Raw genomic sequence first — 12,040 nt, forward strand, 5'->3', positions numbered from 1 at the left:
TTATGATTTAGCAAGAGAGAAATAAAAAAATTGACAGAATATGAATTAGATAAATCCCCATAATCCTACAAGAAAACCAAATCCATTATTTAATCATCACAACCTAGAGCCACCTCAAGGTGACTCAAGTCCTACATGCATAAGTCATGTGAGTGCCTTGTGGGTTGGGCTGCTTCAGAATCATAATTCATTAAACGAGTATTTGCTGAAATGTATGACGTACAACACATTGTGCAGGCATTGGAGAGAATCCCTTAAGAAATAAGCCATGGTCATGGTTCTTGCCTCCTGATCAAGGTTCTTGCCTCCTGATCATGGTTCTTGCCTCCTGATCATGGTTCTTGCCTCCTGATCGAGGCCATTTGGTTCCAGCATTTTCGTAAGTCCACAGGGGAGTGGGTCCTGATTGTTGGACTGGCCATAACTAAGATATTCCCAGTGCCCATTTAATAATGTACACAGAGAAATATCATTGACCTATGGACCTGAACACTTGAGCCGGCATAGTGAGTGGATTCTCTTCCTTACATCAATCTGTATGGGAAGTCAAACCATATTCAGAAACTGCCTTATTGATTACCTAAAGTAATTATTAGAGGCACTGGAAATATTCAAAGCCTGTGTAATCAGAGCCTACTCTCCAGTTAATGTGGAAATGAGAAAGTTGCTCAAAGGGGAGTTAGAGTCAACAATAATTATTATCACTAAGCAAAGAGAGCGTAAACATCCATCTATCGACCACTGGTCCGCTGTGGCTGGTGGTTACGTTGTCTATGGGGGATGAGTGGGAGACAGGCCAAAAAGGAGGCGTGAGGCTTTAGCAGTCAAGGTCCGCAGTTGCCAGCAAGAGAAACTGAGTCTTTTGAGCAGAGAGGACATTTCATGGAAAGATGTTAGGAGCCCTCAGGATCATCTGGAGGCTTAAGAGTGGGCAGAAATCAACAGCCCCATGATGACAGCCATCTTTAAGTAGAGCCAGATGGCTTCATTCTGCCCCCAGCCATCAGCACCACAGCTGTCCTGAGTAGATCTGAATTGTCCCTTTTTTCTTTCCATCACTTGTTCCAAAATACCAAACACAAGTGCCCCATTGGGTTCCCAGACGAAGCCCTGGGCTACCAGTGAATGGGAGAAAGGAACCTAAACTGTTTCCCAAAGTGGCTGCATTATTTTATATTCCCACCAGGAATGCCATAGGGCTCCAATTTCTCCACATAATCACTGACGCTTGCTGTTGTCTTTCTGATGATAGCCATCCTAGTGGGTGTGAAGTGGTATCTCGTCGTAGTTTTCATTTGCATTTCTCTAATGACTAATGATGTTGAGTGTCTCTTCATGTGTGCCTAGGCCATTTGTATATCTTCTTTGGAGAAATGTCTATTCCTTTGCCAGTTTTTTAATTGGGTCTAATGTCCTTTGAAAATGCCATTCATCCTTTTAATACATGCCTCTCATTTCCCAGAGATTGTGAAGTTGCTTCATCTGGCCCCCTCCTACAGCATCTGACATACTGTTGATATATTGTGATGGTTGCCTATTATATTTGGTATATGAGTACTAATGCATTAGTAGATTTACATTAGTACTAATACAATAATACATTTGGTAGTTGTGCTTGGGCTTTTTTTTATTTTTTATTTTTAGAGAGAGTCTCGCTCTGTCACCCAGACAGGAGTGCAATGGCATAATCTTGGCTCCCTGCAACCTCTGCCTCCCAGGTGCAAGCGATTCTCCCGCCTCAGCCTCCAGAGTAGCTGGGATTACAGGCACCTGCTACCATGCCGGGCTAATTTTTATATATTTAGTAGAGACAGAATTTTGCCGTGTTGGCCAGGCTGGTCTCGAACTCCTGACCTCAGGTGATCTGCCCGCCTTGGCCTCTCAAAGTGCTGGGATTACAGGTGTGAACCACTGCCCCCGGCCTGTACTTGAGCTTTTGATCCAGTTCAGTTAACCAAGTAAGTAGTATGCCTTGGCTCATCTTCAAAAATCCTGGTTACAACTGGCATCCAAGGAATGGGGGCATGATACAAATCAAATTCTAGAATAGTGATTCTAAATAAAACCTGTCACCCAGAAACATATGAAGGTGGACTTTTCTTTTGTCACCTTTTCTTTTCACTTCATCACTAGCATCTCTCGGATCCCTTCCCACTGAAGCCCAGGAGGGGAGGGAATGGGGATGGGGGTGGAGGGGCACTGGAGAAAAGATGGAGGCTATTTTTAGGCTTGTTTTTCAGCCATGAAGTGTCATGTTCTTCACCACCCTGGCTGCTGGATTAATTAGGCTGTGCTGGCAGCTGCCAGTCAGGGATGGTTGCCAGCTTCTAACGGTGATTCCGCCTAATGCCTGAATTGATTTTCAGGGAGAGAACATTTTTCCCGCTACGTGGCCCTTGCCTTCCACGGCAATGTCTCCTGGCCTCTGGTGGCTTTGGGTAGGAGAGGATAAAGCTATCATAAGTCATGAACCCTTTTTTAACTGATGGGCTTGCAAAGCTACCAGCTAGTCCTTTTACCTAACAGCTTGTTGGTAGAACCTTGTGGTCATGGCTTGGGTCTCTCTTTCCCATTTCTGCTTCCTATTCTCCCAGATCTTCTCCAAAATAAGCTCAGTGCCCAGAACTTGTGTGGCTTTGAGAGATTCCACTGCCCAGGTAACAAGCAGTAGAGAAAGTGTCAGAGACATAGACTCTGACCAAATAGCTCATGTTCATGCTATTTTCCCAAGAATCTCTATGTTCATTATTAACTTCTAGATATACAAAGACAATATTTAGTCATTCAGAAAATATATATTGAGGCCGGGCATGGTGGTTCACGCCTGTAATCCCAGCACTTTGGGAGGGTGAGGCAGGAGGATCCCTTGAGGCCAGGAGTTCGAGACAAGCCTGGGCAACATAGTGGGACTCTGTCTCTACAAAAAGTTTAAGATATAGGCAGGTGTGGTAGCACACTCCTCTAGTCCTAGCTACTCAGGAGGCTGAGGCAGGAGGACTGCTTGAGCCCAAGGGTTCAGGGTTACAGTGAGCTATGTTGGCACCACTGTACTCCAGCCTCGGTGACAAAGTGAGACCCTGCTTCTAAAAGATAGGTCTCCCAGCACTTTGGGAGGCCGAGGCAGGCAGATCACTTGAGGTCAGGAGTTTGAGGCCAGCCTGGCCAAGCTGGTGAAACCCTATCTCTACTAAAAATACAAATATTAACTGTGTGTGGTGGCATGCCTGTAGTCCCAGCTACTTGGGAGGCTGAGGCATGAGAATTGCTTGAACCCAGGAGGTGGAGGTTGCAGTGAACTGAGGTTGCATCACTGCATTCCAGCCTGGGTGACAGAGCAGGACTCTGTCTCAAAATAAATAACATAAAATATGGGTCTCTCTATCCATTTATTTATTTATTTTTTTTATTTTTATTTTTTACCAAAATATATGAGCTGCTGCCCATGCTATGTTTGAAGGATGGCTCCTTATCTAGTAATAGCTGGTCAAGTTACTTGACTATATGAATATATAGACTATATACATCGTCTATACATATATATACACATACACACATACACAGGCAGAGAGAGAGACAGAAACACCTGCTGGGCATCAGGCACTGTCTAGGTGCTGGGGTTGCAATAGTGAACAGAACAAAGATCCCTGCCCTGGTGGGATTTGCATTCCATTTGGGAGTGACAATGCACAACAGCCATAATAAAGAACAGTATACAGGTGCAGTGGCTCACCCCTATAATCCCAGCACTTTGGGAGGCCGAGGCGGGTGGATCAGGAGGTCAGGAGATTGAGACCATCCTGGCTAACACGGTGAAACCCCGTCTCTACGAAAAATACAAAAAATTAGCCGGGCGTGGTGTCGCGCGCCTGTAGTCCCAGCTACTCAGGAGGCTGAGGCAGGAGAATCACTTGAATCTGGGAGGTGGAAGTCGTGCCACGCCTGGGTGATAAAGCAAGACTCCGTCTCAAAAAAAAAACAAAAAAACCCCAAAAAACCGCATATCGTCTAGAATATATAATTTTATATAGTCTGTATACTTATTTATATTACATATTATATATATAGGAAGACTATATATGTATACACATATATATATATGTACACACACACATATAGAAGGTGATAAGTGTTATGGAAAATAATGGAGCACATGAGGTGCTTCCTTCCAACCTTTCAGTCCATGTTATCCTATTCTGTCCCCATCTCAGTACTTAAGAATGTGCCAGGGACTCTCATGGTGCCGGGCCCCCCTCCCCTGTGCTCCTGTGGGAAATCATAGAAACAGAATGTTTAGGCCTGGTTGGGGTCGCAGAGGTTTTCCAGGAGGCTTTCCACCTTGGTTCTGTCTCACTGCTGATGGATGATGGTGTGTCCTGTGTCGCCTCGCCAGGGGCTTCTCAGCACACTGACCACATGACCCTGATGCTGTCCAAGCAGGAGTCTTCCAGGAACCTGCAGGAGGCAGGCACCTTTTCCCAGAATCCTGACACAAACTGTGTTTTTAAGCAGGGAGGTCGGGGTGGGGCTGTGAGTCCAAGTTCAAGGAACTCGGTTTCTGGCCAGTCCCTGCACGGGGAAGCCTCGGCAGCCCTGCCTCCCACAGGTGATAGCTCTGGTCCGGAAACTGCTCACTTCCCTACTGCCATATAAACAATTACATTAAGAGCACAACTAAAAGACCAGCCAGAACAATCACTTAGAAGAGTAACTAAATGAATCAGAGCAGCTGGAGAATATATTTTAAGACCCCAGAAATCACTGCACATAGAACTGAATGGGGGCAATTGATTATGAATCAAACAGATGTCAATTGCCAGTTTCAGTGCAATGAGGAAACAAAAGGTCAGTGTATTCCTCCTGGACTATCTTGTGAGAAATGAGTATATGAAGGTAGCAGAGTTCTATTTAAAACGAGCTGCAGTTATTTGAGCATAATCTCGTTGCAGAATGTGGCAGATCTTAGGCACGCTGTTTAGAAGAAAATTCCAGGGCTGTCTTTTCTGCTGGGAATGTTTAAGTTCTGGTAAAGGCCAGGTGCACTGGCTCATGCCTGTAATCCCAGCATTTCAGGAGGCTGAGATGGGAGGATTGCTTGAGCCCAGGAGTTTGAGACCAGCCTGGGCAACATAGTAAGACCCTATCTCTGCAAGAAAATTTAAAAATTAGCTGGGTGTGGTGGTGCACGTCTTTAGTCCCAACTACCAGGGAGGCCAAGGGAGGAGGATCACTTAAGCCCAGGAAGTCGAGGCTGCAGAGAGGCACGATCACGCCACTGCACTCCAGCCTGGGCAACAGAGCAAGACCCTGTCTCAAAAGAGAAAAAAGAAAAGAACAAAACAAAATTTCTAGTTAGGACCGCCGTAATTCTGACCCCTGTTAAGAAAATGAAATTAGACTCCATATAAATATGTTTGGCCTAATGATGCTCAAAACCTCCTAGAGCAAAGCCCGCGTGAGCATACGTTGCAATGTGAGATTAGGTACCAGGGGAGTTTTGTGATCATGGGGATTGTAAAGTACCAGAAGCTTCTAATGGAGGGATGATTTAGGTTTCTGCTCCAGAAGCTCTTTATGAAGTAGGTAAACACCCTTAACCTGAGACCAGTTCAGATTACGCCTGCCCCAGGACCTTCTTATCAAGTCAGCTGTGATTTCGGGAACCTTAGGGAATTTATGACATGAGAGACATCTGCCAGGGTTCTAAACCTTGTTGCTGCTGATGCTTTGGGTGGGATCTTTATTTGCTGTTGTGGAGGGTTGGGGCCTGTCCTGTGTATCATAGGAGGTTGAGCCGCATCCTGGGCCTCTGCTTGGTAGATGCCAGTAGCACCACCCACCCCACCCCACCTCTGTTGAGACAACCGAAAATTTCCAGACATTGCCAGATGTCTCCTGGGGACGGGGGGAGGGTGGCAAAATCTCCCTCTAGCGAGAACCCCTGTTCTAGGGTGACCAACCATCCCAGTTTCCCTGGAACTGAGGGGTTTTCTGGTGGATGGGACTTCCAGTGTTAAAACCAGGGAAGTCTCAGGCAAAGCAGATGAGTTGTCCATTTGGCTGTGTCATTGATAGTTTCTATTTCATACCAACGTTTAAAAGTTAAGAATCCAGGCTGGCGTGGTAGCTCACGCCTGTAATCCCAGCACTTTGGGAGGCCAAGATGGGTGGATCACTTGAGGTCAGAAGTTTGAGATCAGCCTGGCCAACACGGTGAAACTTCGTCTCTACTAAAAATACAAAAATAAGCCTGGCGTGGTGGCACATACCTGTAATCCCAGCTATATGGTAGGCTGAGGCAGGAGAATCGCCTGGACCTGGGAACTGGAGGTTGCAGTGAGCCAAGATTATGCCACTGCCCTCCAGCCTGGGCGACAGAGCAAGCCTCTGTCTCAAATAAATAAAGTAAGTAAGTAAGTAAGAAACCAAAGCTTTTGAAAAGTCTGTCTTTGGGAGGCATTGACAAAGCATCTGGGGGAATACGACGCTGGTTATGGTATCATTTTGCCCCTCTTTTTCCTCAATGTCTCTAAAGCCTGAGCTCTGGTGAGATGGGCCATTGGAGGTTTGACCCTAGCCCGTAGACCAAGGAGACTTGATTCAAACTTGCTCCCTTTCTAACAGAGAGGCTCTTGTTTGACACTTGAGAGTGAGCTTGAGTGACAGACTTTTTCTTGGAATTGTAGGCTGTGTGACAGTATACATCATGAAAATGACAGTAACAGTGGGGACTAATTTAATTCCATTTTCCTTTACAGGCCCTGATAAATCATTGCTGCAGGGAAAAATAAATTTTACTTTCAGACAAATGATTCGAATAATGATGTGCTCTGAGGAAATTGGGGGCTGAGAGAAGATCTGTTAGTGGGCTTAAAATTATTTAAATAGCGCATCATGGAAGTTGTTGCAAATGCCTCTCGTGCCTGGCCTGGAAAATACCAGAAGGAACCTCCTTTCCAGACTAATTAGAAGAGTCCAGGCCGGGCGCCGTGGCTCATGCCAGTAATCCCAGCACTTTGGGAGGCTGAGGCGGGCAGATCACCTGAGGTCAGGAGTTCAAGACCAGCCTGGTCAACATGGTGAAACCCTGTCTCTATTAAAACTACAAAAATTAGCTGAGCGTGGTGGTGCATACCTGTAATCCCAGCTACTCGGGAGGCTGAGGCGGGGAGAATAGCTTCAACCCAGGAGACGGAGGTTGCGGTGAGCCACGATTGCATCACTGCACTCCAGCCTGGGGGATAGAGCAAGACGTCTCCCAACAAAGGAAGAAGAGTTCCATAAGATATCAACCATCTTGACTAAATGATTGTGGTTTTTTAGGTCATCTCAATGGAAAAGATCATTGATTATCATGATGCGTATCCTATATAAGTTGGTGGCTGAAACACCTAAAATAGATTCTAGAATCTGGGGTCCTGAAGGACCATTTACAAATAGGAAAAGTCTCGACGTGGATGGAAAATTGCCAATAATTTTCACCTGTCTTCCAGAAAATGATTGTGGCTCAGGAGTCTGGTTCTGCTGGGAGGCTTTTAAAATGCTATAGGGAATGAATTATGGGGTGAGGAGGTACTTGGGCCCCAGAGTACTACTATGCATGAGGATTGGAGTGAATTTGAGGAGGGGTGCAGTGTAGATGGAACCCCTGCCCGCAAGAGGACAGTGGAGACTGGGCTTTAATACTGTAGAGAGACATATGCGTTTTGTCTAAGCTAAATAATGCCTGGCTTACTTGAGGGAGATTCTCCATCCCTGTGTCAGTCCATGAGAAGCACAAGAAAATCAGCTGTCTGCAACTGGAATCCACATCTTCCCACACTACCATTGGCATATTGCGCTAGGGTATGGGGGCAAACAGGAAGGAACCAGAGGAAGTTTTGCTCATGACCATTTCCTGCAAGCGAGCCAGTGCAATTTTCCCACTGTCGGCGTCACCTGAGTTGCACTCCAACTTTGGTGATGGATGGAATACATCATCAGCGAAAGCTATAAAAACCCCATCCTTTTGAGCAGTGTGAACGTAAGGGAAATGAGCAGTTACTGCAGAGAGGATTTTATAGGAGTGAAAAATTCTGCATCAGAGCAGCAAGGATTGTTACATGAACGATCAAACTGCTTCCGCTGACTCCTCACGGCCCACCTAAGAGCAGGGGCCCTCATCTGACACTCACTCAACTTCCGGGGAGCTTTGCTTTCCCATTTGTTTTAACCCTGATGAACAGCCTGGAGCTATGGGTTAGGTCCAGCCAGCCACTGAGAATCCATCTTTGTCTTTTCAAAAGCCAGGCCTGGTTACTGTCAGAAATAAGAGAAACAACTGGAAAAGACAGGCAAGGTACGCAGTATTTTACGGGCTCTGATTGTCATTTAGATTTCACATCCAAGAGGGGTTTGAGACTTGGGATTCTATTAGCTCCACGTGCCTTCCAGCCTCCTGGTTCTATCACTTTGGAATTCAGAACCGCTTCTTGATGTTTCTTATGGCCAACATGTAGCCCTAAGGAGCTGAAAGTCTGCGAAGTCTCCCTGGATCTGATCCACTGCTAGACGTGAGCGGCCCAGATGCTTAGCTATAGGCCCCAGAGTAGGAAAGAAGCAAATGGTAACTTCTGGAAGGACAGAAACCCTTGGTTATTGGGCTGGGATAAAAATGAAATCATGCAGATAGGTCTTAAGGAATAGAAATATTATATATTTCAATATAATATTTAAGGAATTAGCTGGGGCTGCACTGTTCTCTAAGGTTTGCCTCTGAAGAAAAACAAAACTTCATTGGTTTTTGGTTTGCAAAAGACCTTGGGACCTGTGCCTTTTGAGAATTTGTTTTCTGCAAATGACTGCTCCAGAGGAATGGCTGTGTCATTTTATTGGCTTTGTAATAACTTTGCGAAACAAATTGCCGCAAACTAGGTGGATTAAAACAACACACATTTATCCGCTAGCAGTTCTGGGGGCCGGAAACCCACAATCAAGGTGTCAGCAGTGTTGTTTCCTTCTGGGGAAACCGAGAGAGAATCTGTCCTGTGCCTCTGTCCCAGCTTCTTGGGTTCTTTGACTTGCAGCAACCCCACTCCCATGTCTGCCTCTGTCCTCGTGTGGCCGTCCCCTCGGTGTGTCTCTGAGTCTCAAATCTCTTTCTCCTTTCTTTTATAAGGATACCAGTCATTGGAGTTAGGGCTTACCCTAAATCCAGGATGATTTCATCTTGTGATCTTTAACTTAATTACATCTGCAAAGAGCCTTTTTTTCAAATCAGGTCATATTCACAGTTACTGGAGGTTAAGATGTGGATGTATCTTTTGGGGCAGACACAATTCAACCCACTACAACTAGATTTTGTTCCTCTTCCTATCTCTAAGTTGCTGCTCTCTGTCGCTTTTGTCCATTTTAAAAGGTCACTTGTATGGGTTGCTTAGGCTGACGTCTATCTCTAAGATTAGCTTCCTCTCCCTGCCAGTGTTTGGGCGTAAACATTCCACAATACCACTCCTAGGAGACAAAGGTCAGGCTGGCCAACCCTCCAGACATGGAACTTCAGGCCCTGAATTCTCGTGTCTTTGCAAATCCAAAGGGGCAGGCTGACAGTCTGATGGAGTCCCCCGCCAGGCTGTAGCCTTCTGTCTTTACACGTTTTGAGAGCACTTGAATATGCACGGGAAGCAATTAACTATGACAGACACCAAAGAGATGGGGAACGGACAGCTGTGGAGAAAAGAGATGCCCCAGAATCCCCCTGATTTCTCCAGCATTTTATCCAGAAAAATGTGATAGTGTGGTGAGACTCTGAACAGACTCTAATTGTCCTTTTCCTTTCTTTCCTCTTAGCAAACTGCCTAGTTGGGCTAGAGCTGTTGTCCCCAAAATATTTTATGTGACAGAGAAGGCTTGGAACTATTATCCCTACACAATTACAGGTAAGTCCTTAGTACAACCGTATGCCACATGTAGTGAATGCAAGGACATAGCGTAGTTGAATTTCACTGATTTACAGTTGATGATCCAAGCAGGGCCTTGTGGGAGCCCCGTAGTATCCCTCTCCTTTTTTGGTTTCTTACTTGCAGGTCGTCAGCACTTCTAACACAGACACAGAGATGGCAGGTGTCAGGGGGGCTAAGCTAAGCCCATTCCATCTTCCTTCTTAGAGTTATAATGAATAGCTTATGGAGGGCCAGGAGCAGTGGCTGACTCCTGTAAACCCAGCACTTTGGGAGGCCGAGGCTGGTGGATTACTTGAGGTCAGGAGTTCGAGACCAGCCTGGCCAAGATGGTGAAACCCCCGTCTCTACTAAAAATACAAAACCGGGAGGCGGAGGTTGCAGTGAGCCAAGATTGTGCCACTGCACGCCAGCCTGGGTGACACAGCGAGACTCCATCTCAAAAAAAAAAAAAAAAAAAGCTTATGGAGAAGGAAGGTGAAGATCTTTACAGAGATGTTTCCAGAGGTTTTATGATTCTTATTTCCCTGTTTCCTCAATACTTCCCAAGTAATTTAGAGGTATGATTTGTCTATAAACAAGTTGCTTATTTTAACTTGTTTGTTTTTACTACTCCAAATTTTGACTATAATTTGTATAAAAGATTCTCTCCCTGCCTCCAGATGACTTCCTTTGCTATTAGATAATATGAAAATCTTTAAGGTCGATTTGCCTCTCACTTGCAATGCAATGATAATAAACTCTTTGTACTGAATACTGTCCTAGAAACTGTGGCCAAAAAAGCTCAGAAGATTTGGTTTCTGCCCTCAAACACACTAACATTTGAAATCCCACCTCAACATCATCATAACAAGCTCTTCTTACTGGTTACAAAAGCTGCTTTTCCACTTAAAAGATTTCCTTTGTGGTTAATGAAATGCTCTACTGGAATTATTAGTCTTTCATTTGCTTTTATAATGCCAACTCTTTGGTTTTTAATTAGCCACAAACCTATAGGCTAATTGAATCTTGTCTTACTGTTCTTATCTGCCCAGCCACAGAAGTATCATGAAAGAATTTCAGTGCAAACATGGAGACATTCAGTGTTTATGGAAGTTTCATTAGTACATTTTTCGTAATCATAGTTCATCAGTATTTGTTAGTTCTGTGGTTTTATATTGCATATAAGCATGATCTAAATCATCTTTTGTCTCTTTTTTTCCCCTCTTCTTCAAATGAACATGTGGAAACAGAATACACAGTAAGTTTCATTTAATTATTTTTAAACATTCTGTCTATGACCAGTGGAGTAATTGGAATGTCTCTTGTATTACTTGTCTTATCAATGTAATAATTTTTAGAAAGGAATAATTCAGAGTCAGAAATATTTAAATGTAGGCTATTACATCGTTATATATAATGCAATAATTTGAATGTTCTCATTTGTTCAAGAATGTGAATCCTAATTTAAAGTGCCTTGATAGTCGCTTTATGTAATCAGCCTTTGCTTGTAATTTTTAAATAGCTTGACTGCTTTGTTGGTGATAGATCACTATAATAGAAGAACAGTTTCTAGCAACGTGATATTAAAGAGATGATGGTAGTTACCGATGGAAGGTGGAGCTTTTACTCATGGACTGTGTCCTGATTCCTTGTTGGAGAAGCTTGAAAGTGAAGAGGCCAATGTGCAAACTATTTTGCACAACAGAGATTTGGGTTGGGCAGGCGCTGTGGCTTGATAAAATTTCTTTTTTTCCTAAGAGCCTCTAGTGTTACTACTTAGACTGAAAGAAAAAAAGACAGAACCTGTAGTATCATTGTGTTGTGGCGTTTTCATTTAGATCATTTTCCCGAGCAACTAACACGTCAGTCTATCACAACAAGAAAATAATTTATGATTTTTTTTTTTTTTTTTTTTTTTTTGAGATGGAGTCTCACTCCATCGCCCAGGCTAGAGTGCAATGCATGATCTTGGCTCCACAGAAACTTCCGCCTCCCCGGTTCAAGCGATTCTCCTGCCTCAGCCTCCCAAGTAGCTGGGATTACAGGTGTGTACCACCATGCCTGGCTGATTTTTTTTATTTTTTGGTAGAGATGGGGTTTCACCATGTTGGCCAGGCTGGTCT

At 44.5% G+C, this 12,040-nt stretch overlaps 1 protein-coding gene across 3 annotated transcripts in view; it reads left to right on the top strand.

Annotated features, from left to right (window-relative positions):
• The window catches only part of PITPNC1 (phosphatidylinositol transfer protein cytoplasmic 1), a 312,387-nt gene that overhangs the window by 166,006 nt on the left and 134,341 nt on the right, over window positions 1-12,040 (top strand). For all 3 annotated transcript variants that reach the window (XM_023211996.3, XM_023211998.2, XM_023211999.1), the window contains exons 3-4: window positions 9,826-9,914; window positions 11,168-11,175. In XM_023211996.3, coding sequence (XP_023067764.1) covers window positions 9,826-9,914; window positions 11,168-11,175 — 97 coding nt within the window. The remainder of the gene's footprint in view (window positions 1-9,825; window positions 9,915-11,167; window positions 11,176-12,040) is intronic.

This window comes from Piliocolobus tephrosceles, chromosome 16 (genome assembly GCF_002776525.5).
Source record: "Piliocolobus tephrosceles isolate RC106 chromosome 16, ASM277652v3, whole genome shotgun sequence".
Classification (NCBI taxonomy): Eukaryota; Metazoa; Chordata; class Mammalia; order Primates; family Cercopithecidae; genus Piliocolobus; species Piliocolobus tephrosceles.